The sequence below is a fragment of the Montipora foliosa genome, chromosome 12 (genome assembly GCF_036669935.1).
Source record: "Montipora foliosa isolate CH-2021 chromosome 12, ASM3666993v2, whole genome shotgun sequence".
Lineage (NCBI taxonomy): Eukaryota > Metazoa > Cnidaria > Anthozoa > Scleractinia > Acroporidae > Montipora > Montipora foliosa.
The window spans coordinates 37,472,949-37,492,522 of NC_090880.1; the positions used below are offsets into that span (position 1 = coordinate 37,472,949).

At 41.0% G+C, this 19,574-nt stretch overlaps 2 protein-coding genes across 2 annotated transcripts in view; one reads left to right on the plus strand and one right to left on the minus strand.

Annotated features, from left to right (window-relative positions):
• Nucleotides 1-210: 210 nt before the first annotated feature.
• On the minus strand, nt 211-1,224 carry LOC137978554 (SAYSvFN domain-containing protein 1-like). Its single transcript, XM_068825541.1, has one exon. The coding sequence runs from the start codon at nt 1,165-1,167 to the stop codon at nt 757-759; it is 411 nt and encodes a 136-aa protein (XP_068681642.1). The 5' UTR covers nt 1,168-1,224; the 3' UTR covers nt 211-756.
• A 206-nt stretch (nt 1,225-1,430) lies between these two features.
• Nucleotides 1,431-19,574, plus strand: part of LOC137978531 (methionine synthase-like) — a 41,361-nt gene continuing 23,217 nt past the window's right edge. Inside the window, exons 1-13 of the mRNA XM_068825504.1 lie at nt 1,431-1,593; nt 1,893-2,000; nt 3,829-3,920; nt 4,446-4,535; nt 5,928-5,997; nt 7,454-7,546; nt 8,106-8,212; nt 8,316-8,375; nt 9,213-9,307; nt 9,534-9,634; nt 10,036-10,097; nt 17,958-18,025; nt 19,081-19,160. Coding sequence (XP_068681605.1) covers nt 1,443-1,593; nt 1,893-2,000; nt 3,829-3,920; nt 4,446-4,535; nt 5,928-5,997; nt 7,454-7,546; nt 8,106-8,212; nt 8,316-8,375; nt 9,213-9,307; nt 9,534-9,634; nt 10,036-10,097; nt 17,958-18,025; nt 19,081-19,160 — 1,177 coding nt within the window. The 5' untranslated portion in view covers nt 1,431-1,442. The remainder of the gene's footprint in view (nt 1,594-1,892; nt 2,001-3,828; nt 3,921-4,445; nt 4,536-5,927; nt 5,998-7,453; nt 7,547-8,105; nt 8,213-8,315; nt 8,376-9,212; nt 9,308-9,533; nt 9,635-10,035; nt 10,098-17,957; nt 18,026-19,080; nt 19,161-19,574) is intronic.

Genomic DNA, 19,574 nt, shown 5'->3' on the forward strand with positions numbered 1-19,574 from the left:
GGGGGCGGTAGTTAAGGAATTTCTGGGTGGGGATGTGCTGCTGGGACCCTGGAACACTTAGCCTATACCAGAGCACATTTCAGCTGGATTTTGCTACCCTATACTAGAGTAAACTCCCCAAATCACTCCTATCCTAGAGTAGCTGTTTTCCAGAAACTGAGGTCACTAGCACAGTCTAAGGCAAGGCCAAAACAAAACCTTACACCACAATCACTTCTTTCTTAAAAAGGATTTATTTATACTTGTCCAGCAATACCAAGCACGTACGTACGCATTATCAAGACAATAAATTGTTTAATTTTAACCGATTTCCGTCTGAATCACGATTTTTGACAGTTAATAATATCCAGTAGCGTTTTATGATAGTCATCTATCAACGCTGTTAAGGCTGAGTCGTGAAATTTTAAACTTGCTGATTTAATTTTTTTATATTTTTGAGTAGCAATCCGCGGTTTCCTTAGTCTTGACAAAATCTTCAACCAACTGGTCAGTTTCGTGAAATATGATACCCTATTCTAGACCCAGACGTTCTGATTTATATACCCTATGCTAGAGTAAACTGCTTGAAAATCATACCCTTCACAGCGGCACATAAATGCTCCAAGGGTGCTACCCCTTTCTAGGACCCTGTGAAAGACGTTCTAGGTTTGTTTACTTAGAGACTAGGAAAAGGGTATTATATGATGAAATAGTGGCAGAGATTTAGTTCTTGTGCTGAGATTGTATCTCTTCAAGATGAGTGGTTTCAGAGATATCCTAATTTCCAGAAACAGCTCCTGCTCCATACTTCAATTCTCTTTCAAACTGTTCAGCATTCAAAGTTCCCTCAATGGCTTCACAGTTTTCATTAAAAACAGAATATGCACTTGGCTCCCAAGGTTTTCTTGTGCCCGCTTGCATGCTCGCATAGACCCAGTAAAACATCGAAACAATAAAAAATACAGTTCCAAACTCAATCTGAATGAAGAAACCCCACAACAATGTCCAAAAGAGCAGTTTTAGGAAAGCTATACACCAAAATAAAACTCTCTCATCTGGCTCTCGCGCGGCAAAATTTCTGAATATACTTGTCCCAGAAAGGGAAAAGAAAGGCTTCAAGTTACTCCACGAGCTCCTCTTGTATTCTTTAGCTTTCTTGGCCCGGTACTCTTGTAATTCCTTCTCCATGAGATACAATAAATTGTAGAAATTCAAGACTTCGTACGTTAAGAACTGGGAATAACAACATACGTCACACTTCCGCGACCGCTGAAATGTAAATTTCCTTGCACGAGACAGTATTTTATAACACAATATGTGATTGGTTGAAAAATCACAAATCCGAACACAACAACATTGATACTAAAATAAACCAATTAAACAGCTTGTAAGAAAATTCGTAGTATTGCATAAGTGTAGTTTCCAGGTTCCTATCCAATGGCAGACGGTTTCCAAGTTAGTTTATGCATGTGACAAAGTTCGCCGGGAAAATCACTTCCAGAATTCCTAAATTTCCATCTCAGTGGAATTCTCAGTGGGCAAATAAAGTTATTTCTTCAGTATCCAACATGGCTCCTACAATAAAAGCAAACGGTCCTCTAATTGAATCGACAGGTAATATTTCTATTTGATATTAAAACGATCGGTAGCTTTTTAAATTAAATTTGTTCTCGCGAATCTTTGTTAATTTTACACTTCGAATTACTGTGAAATGTTCTAGGCAACACCATCACTGGAACATTTTTCTGTGGGACAGTGGATGGGAACAATTTTTCTGCAAAGCCTCATAAATTAAAGCTAGATTATTCTTTCCTTTTAAATATAAGGGTTATTAACTTTATCTTGACGAGTTTTTGCTCTGATGAATGGTCTTTTTACAATAAGTTGTCTTAGAATTGCCTTTTTTGTTATAGATTTAGTTGCAGAGCTTGAAGCAACCTTAAAAAAGAGGATAATGATTCTCGATGGAGGAATGGGAACAATGATTCAAGGATATCATTTGGAAGAGGAAGATTTTCGAGGTAAGGTTTACTTTTATCGTACGACTCTACCACAATGCCCGCCATGCCCTCAAATGTTTACTGTTTTATCCAGAGTTGAGCTTGTGAGAAATCGGTTTTTGTTTTAGCTGGATAAATGTTTTTAGCCAAATTTGATTCCATTTTTTGTGTACCGGTAACTGAAAGTATATATGCAAAGTCCTCGTTTTGAACACATCACAGACATTTCATCTGTTTATGTCACGCAACGTACTTCCAGTAAAACCACTTCACGTCAGACTCTTTCAATCTGCTTAACGTTTTTCATCATCACTTTGAGATTAAAAGTCTGAACGACTTGTGGCAAGTTAGTGGCAAAAGAGTAATGTTTATTGCTCTAAAAAAATTGTTGTTTGAAAATAAAGAAAATGACCTTTCTGTTGTATTTATGCTGTTGTCAGCTGTCCCTGGTTTGTGGCTCGTCTTTCATATATCAGATTCGAAATAATTAATGTCCATAAAACAAAAATCAATATATGAATGAATATCTAATCATAAATTCCTAATTGGAATAATAATGTTTTTTTTGTTGTAAGCCAGCGTTCCTCTGATGAGCCGATTAATAAGTTCATTATTGCAAATTTGATTTTAGGGATCATTTCAATAACCTGGCTGTCGGATGAATAATGGAAAATTCAAATCAAGCTTCAGTTCAAAACTTGAATTTTGATTGGATTATTGCTTGCTTCCGGTGCCAGACTGGTGTGAGAATTTGACAGGTGTACCAATTTGCATGATCTGCCAAGGTCGTAACAAGCGTGATTTGCCTTTCTTTTTAAATTCATTTCTCTGTCCAATCTTTGGAATTCAAAAACATATATAGTGTCTCAAGTTTGAGGATACTGGTAAGACTACAGAAAGGATAATGTTGCTAAAGTGAAATGATCGTTGTTTGACAGAGTATTACAGATTATGCAAATCAGTAAACCTGTGAAATTCTCATGCCGGTCTGGCACCCAAAGCCAGCAATACTCCAATCAAAATTTGAGTTTTGAACTGAGGCTTGATTTGAATTTTGCATTATTCATCCGATGAACAGGTTATTGAAATGATTTTAAAAAAGGTAAAGTCAGCTTACAGGCCTAGTGACCCATCAGGCCGGAGCTTATTATCCCCGGGAAACTTCTGTAGCATGAAGCGACTAGGAGTATTTCTACTCCCCCCTGGATGGGATGCTAGTCCATTGCAGGGTTATCCCCATCATTTCGCTGGAACCCATTTATACACCTGGGTAGAGAGGGGAACCGAGGGAGTAAAGTTCCTTACCCAAGAATGCAACACAATGTCCCCGGCCAGGTCCCGAACCCGGACCATTTGCTCCAAAGTCGAGCACACTAACCATGAGGCCACTGCGCCTCCCCTATTGAAATGATTACTGAAATCAAATTTGCAATAATGAACTCATTAATCCGCTCGTCAGAGGAACACTTGAGTTGTTTTGACTGTAAAGTCTTAAAGCCTTTGCTACCTATTTCTAACAATAAGGTAAGGGTAAAAGGTTAACTAGTGTTATTCTAGCTTAGGGTTAATGCAACCGTTCATCCTTTAATACTAGGAGCAGGATTTGGGAGACACTTAGTGACATTACTTTTCTGTATTCTGAGACATGAGTGAAGTTAAAGTTGGGGAGAAGAGCTTGAGGGGATGACGCTGATTGACATCTGCATTCCTCTGATTAGTGGCCTTTCTGGACATAACTTATCTGGATTTTTTGGCAGACTTAATCTTCTCTGATATCTTTACAAGTACATCTTACACATTGAACAGAAATCTCAGCCATTTCCATTGACTCATGTTGCTTTTATTACAGGTGAAGAATTTAAGAATCATCCCAAACCTCTTAAGGGAAATAACGATTTTCTCAGTTTAACAAAGCCACACATTATTGAGGAAATCCACAAGGTATACATTTTAAAAAATGTTAGTTTTAAAATGACCATTTGCAGGATGATGTAATTCATTACCATTAGACCAGGATATGCTATTGTCAGGCAATTTTGAACAACCATCTCCCATGAGCACAGTCATTAGATTGTTTGTCCACAATTCATCATTTTCCAGCAGGAATTGCTTAGTGGTTATAGCACTTGCCTCCCACCAATATAATGGCCCAGTTTCCATTCCGGACTTGTGACCATGTGTTGGTTAAGTATGTTGTTAGTTCTTTACTCTGCTCCGAAAGGTTTTTCTGTGGGTTCTCCAGTTTTCCCCTCTCCTTAAAAACCAACATCTCTAAATCCTAATTTGATTGGATGCAGAACCTTCCTCAAAACCACTTTCGGGTGAGTGGAGCTTCCTGGTTAAATATCAAAAGGTATCTTTTTAAGGTCAAACACAATGACCAAACAGTCATGTCCTTAATTTTGTCTCAATTACTCTGATTTTTATGATTCTTCTTTTCAAACCAGTTCGAATCTTTCTTTGCAGGGCTACTTAGAGGCTGGATCTGATATTATAGAAACCAATACGTTCAGTGGTACAAGCATTGCCCAAGCTGATTATGGAACTGAGTATTTGGTGAGTTTACTTCAAGGATTAAATCGAAGTACACAGACTGTGTTACATGAAGAGATTATTATAGTACCTAGTATGATTTAGGACCAGTTTTGATAGAGAGAATGGAGCACATTGTTATCGAACTCACACAGTTGCTTCGTATAGTTACTAAAACAAGGAATGACCTTTGTACAATGACCTACAATGATCTACAATGACCTACAGTGATCTACAATGACCTACAATGATCTACAATGACCTACAGTGATCTACAATGACCTACAATGATCTACAATGAGCTGCAATGATCTGCAATGACCTACAGTGATCTACAATCACCTACAATGATCTACAATGAGCTGCAATGATCTGCAATGACCTACAGTGATCTACAATGAGCTGCAATGATCTGCAATGACCTACAGTGATCTACAATGACCTACAATGATCTACAATGAGCTGCAATGATCTGCAATGACCTACAGTGATCTACAATGACCTACAATGATCTACAATGAGCTGCAATGATCTGCAATGACCTACAATGATCTACAATGACCTACAATGAGCCATACTACAATGACCTACAATGATCTACATTATGACCTGCAATGAGGTACATTATGAGCTAAAATTAGCTAATGACCTGTAATAAGCTAAAAATTATAAAAGATAATTTGCAGCTCTGAGGGCACTGCAGCATGTTTGCAGTACAAAGGTTAAAAGCATTCCGCTCTGCGCTTTGAACTGCTCAAAACCTCGTTGCTGTGCAAGTTGAAAATGTTCATTGTGCACTCTGAACCAAAGAAAACATTGTGGGAAGAATAACTTATTTAAAATCTTCTCTTCATTTTTTCCTGCTCTTAAAGTAAGATTTTATCATTGCCAAACGAAGCCTTGATATTTGTACATTTTCATTTTAGCTTTAAAACAAAGGAAAACCATGCAAGGGTCTTTTCGCAGTTTATTTCTGCCTTCAGGGCCATGTGCATAATTGCTTTAGTCATTTGCAATGGACTAAAAGCGTTGTGTGACAACTCACCATGGAATTGTTTTCTGCCCACCAAACTCTTCACCCTGATCCTCTTTTGTCTTAGGTTATTGTAGATCACTTTAGGTCGTTGTAGCTCATTGTAGGTCATTGTAGATCACTGTATGTCATTGTAACTCATTGTAGATCATTGTAGGTCATTGTAGACCATTGTAGGTCATTGTAGGTCATTCCTTCTTTTAGTAACTACATGTACGACATTTGCTTACTGTTTGAGCTCATCTCCTCACTTCACCATTCTAGTGGCATCAGTATTATTCTATTTTTTCAAACTTTAAAGTTACCATTTTCCACTTTTTAAAATTCTTTTGCTTGCCCAGTGAAGATGTCGTGCTTTTTCAATGTTTCATTTTATTACTCAGGTTTACAGGTTAAACAAGAGCTCTGCTGAAATTGCTAAGAAAGCAGCCAGGGATGTGACAGCGGCAACAGGTAATTTATTATGGATACAATTTACAGAATTACAGTAAATGCAAGTGCTCTCTTGTGGGTAGGTGGAATATTGGATACAATAATTAAAAATTAAAAAGATATGGTTGGCTATTCATCTAAATTAAAATGTGTGAAAAAGAGAAGAGCGTAGAAGCTGCATTAAACTTAAGAGGTGGCTTAACGTGCAATCAAGCGTACTTTTCTTGAGACAGGGCGCTAAAAAGTACGCCTGATACAATTTCTTAACGAGTTGTCTGCCGCTTACCTGTCAAGAGTGATGTTATCATGTGTCATGCTATAAATGCGAGCCAATCAGATTTTACCCGAAATCACCCGCACACTGCGATTCAAGTAATTAAAGACGCGACAAAAAAAAAATAGCACTCTGGCTTTGATGTCTGCATTCAAAGCTATTTCTGCAAATCCTACTTGACAGTTGGTGCGGTTTCTCTGTTCAAACCATCAAGGAACAAATAATTTCAAGATAAAATGGCAGAAAAAGCCTGAATCCTTCATGTCGTCATCAGGCGCAATCAACAGTACAATAAACTTTATTTAAACTCTAATATTTGGGATGCCAATAAAATATGCTATAAAAATAGATATGAGGAAAATGGACCTTTGAGAAATTCTAGTTTTTCAGCAGCATGCAGCTACTCAGCTATCATTTTGTTAGAAGTGTGTTCAGATTGTTCAGCGATTCCGTAAACAGTGTCGAATTTCTCTGTCAAGCTCGGCTGATTCCCAGAATGTGACACCCTAAAGTTCTATTCGGTTCTTTTTGGATTCGCAACTTGTTGCTTCCGAATATATTCCAAAGGACTTGCCACAACTACAAACGTTTTCGAGTTGGTGGAAGAAGAACGATGCATTTTCTTCTAGAATGTTTGGGCCTGTGTTAATAACACTATTGCCAAATCCCATAGGAAGTACAACTGTAATGTCTTCTTTTACTCAAACCATTCTTCGGATGCATTCTCTCCGCTCTTCCTTTAAAGGTTTTTGAAAAAAAAAAGTGAAGTCGAAAACCAGAAGCTGTAAACAGAGCCTAAACATCACTCCTGTTCAAATCCTTCTCGGCGGCCATAATTTCATCAGCTGTTAATCGATTTACAAGAAGTATGATTTGCAATTCTGTAACCAATCAGAGCAAGGCTCCCAGAGCTCTATTGTTTTTCAGCCAATCAGAGTGAAGTTTAGATTCTGGACTACGGGCAGACGACTCGTTAAGAAATTGTATCAGGTGTACCTTTTCACACCGTGAGGAAAAGTACGCCTGATCGCAGGTTAGAGGTGGCTCAAACCAGAGAGCCATCTAGAATAAAGTGGAGTTTGCAGTCACTGGCACTTTAAAAGGTATTGACAATTAAAGCGTCATTCCTGAAAACTTGTGCAACCCCTTTCCGTAGCATTGTTGTATAAATTGATATTGGTTGTCAATAATTTTATTTATCAGGTGTGAAAAGATATGTGGCTGGAGCCCTTGGGCCCACAAACCGCACTTTGTCCATTTCACCCAGTGTGGAGAATCCAGGATACAGAAATATCAGTAAGATAGACATTGCTTTGTTTACTTGACAGCCAAGTCCAGCAAAGAAAATATACCACTTGTAGTTGGGGGCTGTTACTAAAGAAAGAACCTTAGCGACCAAAACTGCTGACCAATGAGGGACACATACTGTAACCTGGAAGGCTTAAATTGCAAGGCTAAGCATTGCTTACAGAACACAACATTAACACAAACCTAGTACAACTGTCAAAATCTAATGCACACACTTTCAAAGCTTTCTCCTCATTGTCATCTACAGTCACACATAAGAACACCTGAAGTTTTCAGGGACTGGATTTGTCCCAGACATGCCATGACTAGGTTTTATCTGATAGGCTTAATATTAGTATTGTTGGGTTGACTTGAGAAATTTTACATTATAGTAGAAGGTAGACAATAGCCCACTTTCGATATCTTAAAATTCAGTCTGAAACAAAAGGCATTATCTCGAGGCTCTGGGGAATAAATACAAGGATTAACTTAATTAATTAAGTGACCAAATTGTCCAGCAGTGGAAGGGCTAGAAACATATTTTTTTATTATTGTTATTATTCTATAGCATTTGATCAGCTTGTAGAGGCTTATGCAGAACAAGCCAGGGGTCTTTTAGATGGTGGTAGCGATATCCTAATGGTGGAAACAATATTTGACACTGCAAATGCGAAGGTTGGGTCCACCTGTTTTTACTACACTGAGCTTGTCAATTGGTGTTTTTCTATAATGTCAGAATTTCTGAGGTTTTCCCACATTTTCCACATTCTCTTTTCAGGCGGCTTTATTTGCTATCGACCAGCTTTTTGAAACAGAATATAAACCAGTTCCTTTATTTGTAAGTAACTCTCTGTAACCCCCATTTAACTCATTAGGGGCACCTGATGAATGGTAAAATCCGAGATGCCAAGACCCTTGTTTGTGAATCTGACACCGAGACCAAAACATGAAAGACTTCACACTGAAACAAATGCAATATAAACGAGACTTTGCAAAGGCTGTGGAGATTTTGAGCTCTGATGAAAAGTTTGCGAGTGCCAAGATTTTGGAGGTAGCATTCGCCAGTCCCCTTCTATTGACTCCTTGGAGTGGGACTTAACAGATTTTATACTCTCAGACTGTCTAATGCCAGACTATTTTACTGGTCAGTGGTGGGGGCCGTCCAGGGCGGTTCCGGTGTCAGTGGGTTAAAATTAATAAGAAATGCAGTTTAGGTGAAACTTGAGGCAATGCTGATTGTGGCGTCAGAGTTTTGAAGGGAGTTCCTTGTGGTTGGATCACATTCCCTAAGTTCTTTCTTCAGTAAATATCAGAAAAGTAAATATGCAACATATTGTGTCAGTGTGATAGAGGTAATGGATAATCAAAGAGTTTGCCATGGATGATTGATCACTTTACCATTCCACCAGCCTTTAAGGCACCAGCTCCAGAGATCTATTATTGATGAGTAAGGTGCTATTGGCTGCGTGGTTGCAGTACTGGCTGGTCAAAGAGATTTTGAGTGAGCAACAAAGTAGAGGATATACTGGAGACAATGTTTTGTCTTGTTTTTAATATTGGCATTTCCAAAACTATAATGATGATGATGACAGCACATTTGACCACCCTGAGACTAAGACAGGTTTTAGCTAACAACAAGTTATATCGTCCTTCTGTCAATACACTTTTGGTGCAGGTATCTGGTACCATTGTGGACAAAAGTGGAAGAACTCTCTCTGGTCAAACAACAGATGCTTTTGTAATCAGTGTTTCTCATTCAAAGCCCTTAAGGTAAGTTTACGGTGTATTTTTTCTTTGCACTTTGAATAAAGCAGATGATGCAAAAGTATTTTTTTTTAAATGTTAATTACCAATCAAAACTGACATCTCATATAATTCTTTCTTACATGGTTATTCTGTTACTAAATGACTTAGCCTATTAGGTCAATGATTCTTAAGTACTTTTGTTGTTGTTTCCTAATAATATTATTCATGTTGTTGCATCTTTACTGATTAGCATTGGGTTGAACTGTGCTTTGGGTGCAAGTGAAATGAGGCCATTCATTGAAGCTGTGGGACTCTGCACACCAGCTTATGTCCTATGTTATCCCAATGCAGGTAAAATCAAGTGAAGCTATGATTCTCGCAGTTATGAATGCAGTTTTAGCAGTCGTACGGAAAGGCCTGAAAAATTCAGGACCTCAACGGGGTTTGAACCCGTGACCTAGTGCGATGCTGGTGTTGTTTTGACATTTGTTTTTATTTCATCCATCGGCATATGTGTATATTATTACGAGGCATAGCTCAGATATAGTCAGATTTTAGCTGGTTGAGGCAGTTAAATGATGAGAAAGTTGACACTTTAGCATAGAGCCCTTCAACTTTGTTCTCAATGACAAGAAATAGGTCAGCAGTTGTAGCCCATTGCCGCCTGGGAGTGAGAATAAATGTCTAATGCCAGGCTATTTTACTAGTTAACTGGGGGCGGCCCCTCAATTAAGTTCTGATCTTGTTTGCAGGCTTACCAAACACTTTTGGAGGTTATGACGAGACTCCAGAAATGACTGCATCACAACTAAAGGTGGGAAACAAAAACACAATGAAAATGATTGCCTGCTTTAACATTAATTTATCATGCCAGCTGCTTTGTTTAAGATTGCTTAATACTTAAAATATGTAAGATTTTGTTCTTAATTTAATGAGGTTAAACGAAGTTTAACCAAGTAAACAACTAGGAGCGACTGCAGCCAGTTGGTCAGTGGTTTTAGTATACTTGCGCATGCGTGGAATACCTCGTGCTTTGGGCTGTATCGCTTATTTATCAGTGTGGCGGGAAGTAGGAGCATTGTGTGTGGAGCGTTTAGCGGTTTTGTTCCCCCCCCCCCTCCCCACCCTCAGCTTTCCACTGTCTATCAGTGTGACGGATGCCTGTCCTTTTCGGGGGCGTGGGGGCTCATGGCTGGGTTGTCAGGTTTTGCCAGCCATCGGTGCAGTCTCCACCTTGGAGCTGGCTGCCAATAGTGGAAGCTCCAGGATGTTTCAGGCACCCAACCTCCAAAGAGCGACGATGTTGTTTACCATTCCATGTTAGTGCATGGAGGATATAAAGTATACCGGGGTATTTAGCAAAGGACTACAGTGACTGTGTGGGAGGTTGTTGGTTTAACCCGTACGAACAACACAGCGCTGCTGCAGGGCTTCACAAGTTCTCTTTTTTGGTTGCACAGCGCTCAAGCGTCGCTAAAGCATTGCTTACGAGTCGCTCATGAAACCATTGGCAAAGAACAGGCACTGCGAAAGCGCTCCAATTTTTTATGATATTTTAGAATAAAATAGATGTTAATGCTGGTAAGCAAATACTGGGCAGCGCCTGGGAGGAGAGCGTGACTTCCCATCACGTGACTACCTTATTTGGCTATTTCATTCATCCCGCCATGCGAGCCTTCTCAGTTTGACATTTCCAAAGCTCAACTAGTTCTGTTTTTTCCGTTGAGCAATTTAATCTTTGCTGGGGAATTTGCTGACCTCACAAACGCGGTTTTTTACGCCCCTTGCTATCTCAAACCTTTTATTTATTACTGGAACTCGGGAACAATTTATTGAACGGCTTCACACCGTTGTTCCTTCCACACCATCTTGTAGTTCGCGTACACCAAGCGTCCATCTGACCCGCAGAGAAACGTTCACGCTCCACCGTGAACCCCCTTTACTTCAAGTGCCTCTGCTGAGGAAGTTTCATCCTACATAGACCAACCAATTGTCACCATCCCTGACGATGCGCTGCTTGAAACAGCGGTCAAAACGGTCAAATTTTATTCCAAGATGGCGTCCAAGGAAGAAGAGCTTCACACACAGACACGTGTGGACGAAAATCGAGGAATCTACCGCCAAATCAGTTCCTGCTCCAACCTCAATAGCCTCCGCCTCAATCTGTGCAACCTCGACAAACTCCCGCCATTTGCTACTCACCGACGACTTCGACTTCATCGTCAGCCTTCTCAACCATCCCAGTGCCAGCAACAACATTCCTTCCCCATTTTTCAAGGACAGTCGCCGTTATCAGCACATGTTCCAACCAAAGTTAAACGCGCAACATTAAAGGGTGAGTATGTTATCAGAGTTTGTGCGGTGCTGCCAGAAAACTCGCGCCTTTCAGATAACGACCTTCCCGGGCTTTCCATTTCCTTTATCGGTAAACCACAAAGAGTTCCCCCCTCCTCTCGGAAAAAGTAAGCCCAGCTCGATTCTTGTCGGCATTTTCTGTATGGTTTTCTCAGGGGGGATCCAGGATTTTCATGAGTGATTTGCACCAACTAAACTAGGGGGGCTTGGGGGCATGCTCCCCCAAGAAAATTTGAAATTTGGTGCTCTCCGAATGCCATTTTCCCGCACCATCATAACATTGGCCTCGACAGTCATCCATAGATAATCCTAAATCATATATATTAAATCTTTGAAAGCTGCTCCTGTCGTTCCATCCTCACAAAGGTAGAATCCCACAAACCCTTCTCTGACTGATTTGGTTGAATCAAGAAATCTGATCACCACTGAAAGATTTTCATTGTTTGATACGTCAGCTGCTTCGTCAGACATGATAGAAAAATAATTGCTCCCCCTGATTTCCTGCGACAAATTATTCACTATGATAGCACCCACAGTTGTAATCATCTTGTTTTGATGGGTTTAAGAAATATGTCGCATTTCTGGGTGCAGTTTTCAAGTGACGTTGCAGTGTTTGATCGCCGCTGTCAATTCGAAATTCTAATAGTGCCTGAAAGTTTCCAGAAAGACTGGCATTTTGTGGATCATCATCTCGTGGACCTCTGAGGGCTATGTTGTTTCTTTCGCAAAAAATTATTGTCTTGAACAGGGATTTCAGAATTTCGCGATTTGTTTTGATTTGTTGTTGAAGTAAGCTGTTTATCTGTCGATCAATTGGGAGCGATTTTCTTGTCATACTTTTCAAAAAAATTTAAAACAAGAAGGATAGTTGACTTCGTGAACTGCAATAAAGGGCTGAAAAATAAGGTTTGGAAGAAATTTGAGTGATTTCTGCAAGTCACTTGAACTACTCTGGATCCACCCCTGGTTCTGCACTTCTCACTTCTTTTCCCCAAAGGGCGGTAGAGATGTTCCCCTATCAAGCGACCATTCGATTACCCAAAGGAAGTTGCGGGCTTGGCATGGCCTTCCTATGATGTTGACTTTCGTAGGAAAACAGCCACAAACCTCCCCCTCTAAAACAGACATCTAACCCAGGGTCCAAATTAACTTGTACATTTTGACCTGTTTTATGGATACCAGAAAGCAACGACCGCATGGTCTTGTGTATGTGTCAAGCATTATCTTTTCACTTTCAAAAGTGCACATTTTGGAGAGAAAAGGTATCCGACCTTGAATGTACATGTAATAATGAAATCTATCTGCCCCCTAGTTTGTCGAAAATTTCAGCTACGGAAACACTAGTCACACCCTGTCGAACACAATCCGCCATAGTGGTACATTCCTCACACCAGTCCTTGAATCTCTTTACTGAGTCGTTTTTCCCCCTGCAATACATATTTTATGAGAAACAACGGCTTGTGAGGTTATGGGGGTTGTTAACGGAAAAACTCCTTCATTTCTATTTCAAAACAGTCTCAGGATAAAAAGTAAGACACCTCTTGGCAAACAGATCTGACCTTAACAATGGTGACCAGTTGTGAAATTCTGGTCGCCAGTACTCAATTTTTTAGTTGCATTAGCAACCAGGAAGGCGCAATTTCAGACCCCGTAACCTGCCTCCAGAATAATCCCCATTCACCCCTGAGGGAGCTCCAGGGAATGGCCCGGAAAAACCACTACTACCTCTACACAGCCCGTCCCGTTGGCCTACGGAGTGCCCCTTCATTTTTAATCAGCTTTCCATATCCCCCTCCCTGTTTGACTTGCTCACAAGTTCACCCTGATCCCTTTTGTTACTCATCTGTGCAATACAGGCTCCTACGGCACGATTATGTTTATCTGGCAGCACTTGACAACCTTCACATTGAGTCTGGCTGTCTCCTGGACATTCTGGCTATGCCAGTCCTTCACAAAAGTTTGAGGGGGATCAAGCTCTCCCATGGGAATGCAAGAAGGCTTGCCACCTGATCATCTCATCAGTTCTCCATAGCATCTAAGTATACTAAGTTACAACCTTTTAAGTCTACCAAATGTTGACTCCTTTATGTTATGGGCTGCATTTACCCTTTCATTTTTTGGCTTCTTAAGAAGCAGCGAATTTACCTGCAATGGCAATTTCGACCCTCAGTCCCACCTTGCTAGAACAGACATTTCTTTCCATCCCAACATCCTTCATCCTACTTCATTTGACACTGCAATTTAAAAGTCCAAAACTGACCCTTTCTGGGAGACAGCCAGGCTCAGTTTTGCAAGGTCAAACTCAGACCTTTATGCATCGTCTGCCCTGCAAGATTATATGCTCAAAACTGCAACTCAAGACCCTGGCCAGCTACTCTTCAGCTTCTCCTGTGGACCATATCTCACCCAGACTTCACACACCAACAACTTATGGTCTCTCTTAAACCTCTGCGACAATGACAGCTCCTCCGCTGCCTCTCACAGCTTTAGTATTGGTGCTGCTACAACCGGCAGAATCACTGCCATTTTCAACTGGCTCTTCAAATTCTGGGTCGCTGGAATCCTAACACATACCAAGCTTACATCAGGACTCCAAAGGAAACAATATGTCAGGTTCCTCAGTCATTGGCCTCTTGCTCCTCCTGCTAACAACCCCATGGAATCCTTGAAAGCACTTGAGTATCTCATTGAAACTTTTTCTAACAATCAGTAATGATCTATGACAGTTCCTTGGATAACTTAATTCATATTTTCCTGTATTGTCCTGAACCTATAGTGTTTTCACCTATGGGTACAGCAATCGTGTTGGCATCCCCCTGGAAGCCTGCTGTGTGCGTTTGCTTCCCCCCCCCCCCCCCACCCTCATTTCTCCGCGATACGATTGCCTTTCATCCCCTTTTCAGCCACATGCCAGCCATCACATGGGTGAAAGCACTATCCTAAGCTTAATGCCATGTTTCTCCTTTAAAACAAAAAAGGAAAAAGGCCCATTCGGCACTTGAGGGCTTTCTGTGACATTCTCTTTCCTTAGGCTTTCTGCCCTCTCAAGTTCATGTAGTACTATTGGAAATGACTATTTTGACGGAAATGTTTAGCACGAGGGTCCTATCCCCTCCAGTCTAATGTTTTGTGCGAGGGTCCTATCCCCTCCAGTCGAATGTTTTGTGCGAGGGTCCTATCCCCTCCAGTCAAATGTTTAGTGCGAGGGTCCTATCCCCTCCAGTCGAATGTTTTGTGCGAGGGTCCTATCCCCTCCAGTCGAATGTTTTGTGCGAGGGTCCTATCCCCTCCAGTCAAATGTTTAGTGCGAGGGTCCTATGCCTTCCAGTCGAATTTTTTGTGCGAGGGTCCTATCCCCTCCAGTCTCTATGCGACGCCCATTGGCTTTGGTTTTTTTTTTTTTTTTTTTAAATGCTCATGTCGTACTTTCGACCCCCATCTCCACTCGTCGGTTCTCTACTTTCACCTTTGGGGCAGGCAATGTTTGCTTTTCGCTATTGCAACTCCGTGGAGATGGGGCCATCTTTTCTCCCTGTCAAATTGGGAGCAAAACCACTAAATGGGCTTCGCACAGGGCACTCCTCGTTTATCTCGGCGTTTTGGGCGGGGAATTGCTGCCTGCGGCACCCCTTCAGCCCTGTGCTGAAGCCCCGTTAGGGAGGGGGCATATTGTTACTCTGCTGGACTGGGTTAACTTGGCCCCAGGACATTATGCCAGCAACTATGCCCGCCTTGCAATACAGGCATGAGGCACCCCCTCGGCTAGTTGCCGAGGCCCCTCATCCGGTGGTCCATACCGGCGGTGGGTATTATCCGAGCCTTGCCAGTACATTCCCTGCCCCCTCGTTTACGCCCAAGTTGTGTGCATTGTCTTTTATTGCGCACCAAAGCATTAAATGATATTTTAGAATAAAATAGATGTTAATGCTGGTAAGCAAATACTGGGCAGCGCCTGGGAGGAGAGCGTGACTTCCCATCACGTGACTACCTTATTTGGCTATTTCATTCATCCCGCCATGCGAGCCTTCTCAGTTTGACATTTCCAAAGCTCAACTAGTTCTGTTTTTTCCGTTGAGCAATTTAATCCCTCCCTCCCGCCCTGTTTGCTTTCTGGTTCTCTTGTATTTTATTTTATTTTTTCCTTATGAGCTTCTGTAACCTATTCAATAGTTCTCCTTAATAAAATATGGGCGGGGAATTGCTGCCTGCGGCACCCCTTCAGCCCTGTGCTGAAGCCCCGTTAGGGAGGGGGCATATTGTTACTCTGCTGGACTGGGTTAACTTGGCCCCAGGACATTATGCCAGCAACTATGCCCGCCTTGCAATACAGGCATGAGGCACCCCCTCGGCTAGTTGCCGAGGCCCCTCATCCGGTGGTCCATACCGGTGGTGGGTATTATCCGAGCCTTGCCAGTACATTCCCTGCCCCCTCGTTTACACCCAAGTTGTGTGCATTGTCTTTTATTGCGCACCAAAGCATTAAATCACGTTTAAGCATCGCTAAAGCAGTGCTGGAAGTGGCTGCTTAAAGGCTGCAAGAGTTAACTGCGCGAACCTGAAGCTTCTCGCGACACTTAAAGGTTGCAACATCGCTGCACAACACTGCAGATAAACTCAAGCGACGGAAACATAAAAACCTGTGCATCTGGGATTTCAATGTTGAAGATTTCTTACGCAAAAGTCCATCACAGAGCTATTTAACCACCGTTGCACACACTCAAGTTTCTTAATAAAAATACAGTAACTGGGGTGCGTGAGCTGCCATAGTTTTTTTATCACATCTGAAAACAATGAGACTCTTCTGTCTTCTTGGTGGAGGAGCAATTCTCCCATACAAAAAGGACTGGGTGCTCGTCAGGAATTTTGAAAAGAACCCTAAGAGGTACCAAGATCCTGTCTTGTGGGCGTGGCATAAAATTTTTTTCACCCCTAAGAGGTACCAAATCATGGGTTTTAATTAGACAAAGTTAAAAATTAGTTGATTGTCAAATGTCTCGATCTGCGCTGTCATAAATTTTCAGATAAATGCCCTAAAAGGTACCGCTAAAGCTCCTGCTGTGAACTTTTTGAGGCTGAACACCCTAAGGCCCTGTTTATATGGTCTTGGTTACCCGAGACAACCCTCCCCCTGAGTTACCCTAGGTGAGATATTTTTTTACTTATTTGTTTAAACAAATCCATCAACCGTTTACATGAGGAGGGCGAGACAACTCGGGCGGGCAAGACAACTTGGGGAGGTGAGTTGTCTGGCCTCGGCAGGTAGGGTAACCCTTGCAGCCGAGACTACTTTCTCGCAAGTAAACAGTTTGACTCGACTACCCAAGATGAGACGGCAAAATCTTAAATGCGCACACAGAAAATAAAAATCACAAAAGCAACAATTTGGGGGCTTATGCATGTTGCTAGCATTCGCTTTCGAATGAAAAGGTTTTTCCCGCCAAAATTCTCACCGCAGCCAACAGAAACTGTCGATTTAAAAACATAGTTAAACTACACATTACTGCTCAGTTAAGATTATCGGTCCATTTTCTGAATGTGAAAACACAACTATACTTAGTAAAAGACAAACTACAATGAAATAAGGGAAAATGATGATGCTTATTTTTTTTAGATGAGTCTTAAAATATATGCATAATCAAGTAGGGTAAACTTTGTGTTGGTCATGCAATTCTCATATAAATGCTCAATAAAGTTGTCTCCGGAAGGAGGGTTGTCTTGGGTACCCAAGACCATATAAACAGGGCCTAAGGGGTACCAAAACCGCCTTTTTAACCCCTATAAGGTATGACGAGTACCCCCATCCTAATTATATGGGAGTCCCCCCTCAGGGCATAATCCTAGGGTCTCCTTGCACAATTCTCTATTGCAAACTCTGGGAAACCAAAAAACCCACCTGTTGTCCTATTCTCCAGCATACCTGTACACTGTATGTGGCCAGCCACGTGTGATTTCTCAGAAAGGCTTATGGTGTATGAGGTCATATTAAGCAAAAGCAGTCATAACGCCAAGGAAACTTGGTGAGTGGTAGACATTCTGACTTACATAATTATACAGAAATCTTCTACAGACAAAACCTCTGACATAAGGCAGCCCATAGTGAAGATCTGGCAATCAACCGTAATATATTTTGCAATAGTAATTATTGAACAATAAATTTTAATATACCGGTACCTGTACTTTATATCCTCCATTATTGTTAAAAGTGATGTGATACCTTGAGGTGTATCATGGGTAAAGCAATGACAGTAATTTATTATTATTGCTATTGCTGTGACAGCCTGTATTGACTTGATGCCAGATGATTTTCGCTTAATTGCAGGGCTTTGTGAAGGATGGACTTGTCAATATTGTTGGAGGATGTTGCGGTACAACTCCAGCTCACATCAAGTAAATATAGTCTTTGCTCTACTATTATAAAAACAGCTTGTCTCTATAACTTGCTCCTGGTGAGTATTATGTAACCTCGAGCATTTAATTTGTGTGAAGCGTTAAAAGTAAAGTTCTTCTATATTAAAGTCTCAAAATTATTTCACTGGAATGAGTACAAGTTCTACATAAATTTGGGAGGCCATCAATCAAGTCAATCACTTGAAACCTTAGCAGGTCAAATCAATTTTTGGTTATTGTTGAGAAGGGATTAGGGCTACCTGGAGGAAAACATTTTGGAGCAGTCTGAGTTAACAGAATCAGTGAATTCAAGTCATCATTGTATGACATAGAGTCTGAGAAATGAACCCAGGACAGGAAGGCAAGTGCTTTCAGCACTGTGTTAACTGTACTGATAAAGTTTTCTGTTGGCAAAATTGCTGTTTCAAACAGGATAAAAGGAAAGGAAAGGAACTTTATTTAAATGTCTAGTTATTCTAGAACTGGAGCACTTAAATTGGGGACACTGTAAACTGAAATTAACAAATAACGCAAATCAAGTTAAGTGACGGTTTTTGAGGAGAGGGAAAGCCAGAGTACCCAGAGAAAATCTCTCAGTGCAACAAACTCAACCCACATGTAACGTGGAGTCTGGGAATCAAACCCAGGCCACATTGGTGAGAGGTGAGCACTCTCACCACTGCACTATCCCAGTTTAATTTCTGAAAAAACTGTGATACTGCATTGGTGGCGAAGTGAAACGCAGAAATGGGTTTATCAACTGAGCTGATATGGTAAAGTGACCACCGATAAGAAATTTGAAAGCTGATGTTTTTATTGTGTTTCTCTGATGAAGGGCTAATACTTGAAACATCTTTCTTTATGCTGGTCAGTTTACCATACCAACCCAGTTGATAAACGCATTTCACTGTTTCACGCAGATTCAACAAAATCTGCATTTTATAGGCATTTGCATCTCTAGTGGTTGATATGGGAAGCAAAAGGCATACATGTACATCATAAGGACTTGCTCAATGCTTTTGGGTTTAGAAATGTTTTTTTTTTATTTCTTTCAGAGCCATTGCTGATGCTGTCAGACCTTACAAACCACGACCATTGCCAGAAGATCAATTTGTCAATGCATTGAATCTATCAGGTTTGTTTCATCCTTTTGCTCTGTGTTGGCCTTGTTTCTCAGTGAAACAATGCACGTGGAAAGCCCATTAAAATCCATGTTGTGCTCTTGTCTGTCCAGTTGAATTAGCAATAAGCATGCATGTACCTCTTGGTAATACTAACCATGTATTATTTGGAGCAAACAGTTGTGAAAAGTATCCAACTGACAGTGACGATCATTACCCACTTTGTTATCTCAGCTGGCTTTTCTATTTCAGTGCAGGTTAAAGATAGCAGACATGCATTTTTACTGTCTAGAATATTTTCACCTCCTAGTTTTCAAACACAGAGTGAGAAATTTTTGTTGAAACCTGCCAACAACCCTGATCATACTGCAAGTTAAAACTGTGCATCTTGTTTTCCTTTTTTTCTCTTTGATGGCTCTGGTTCTTTC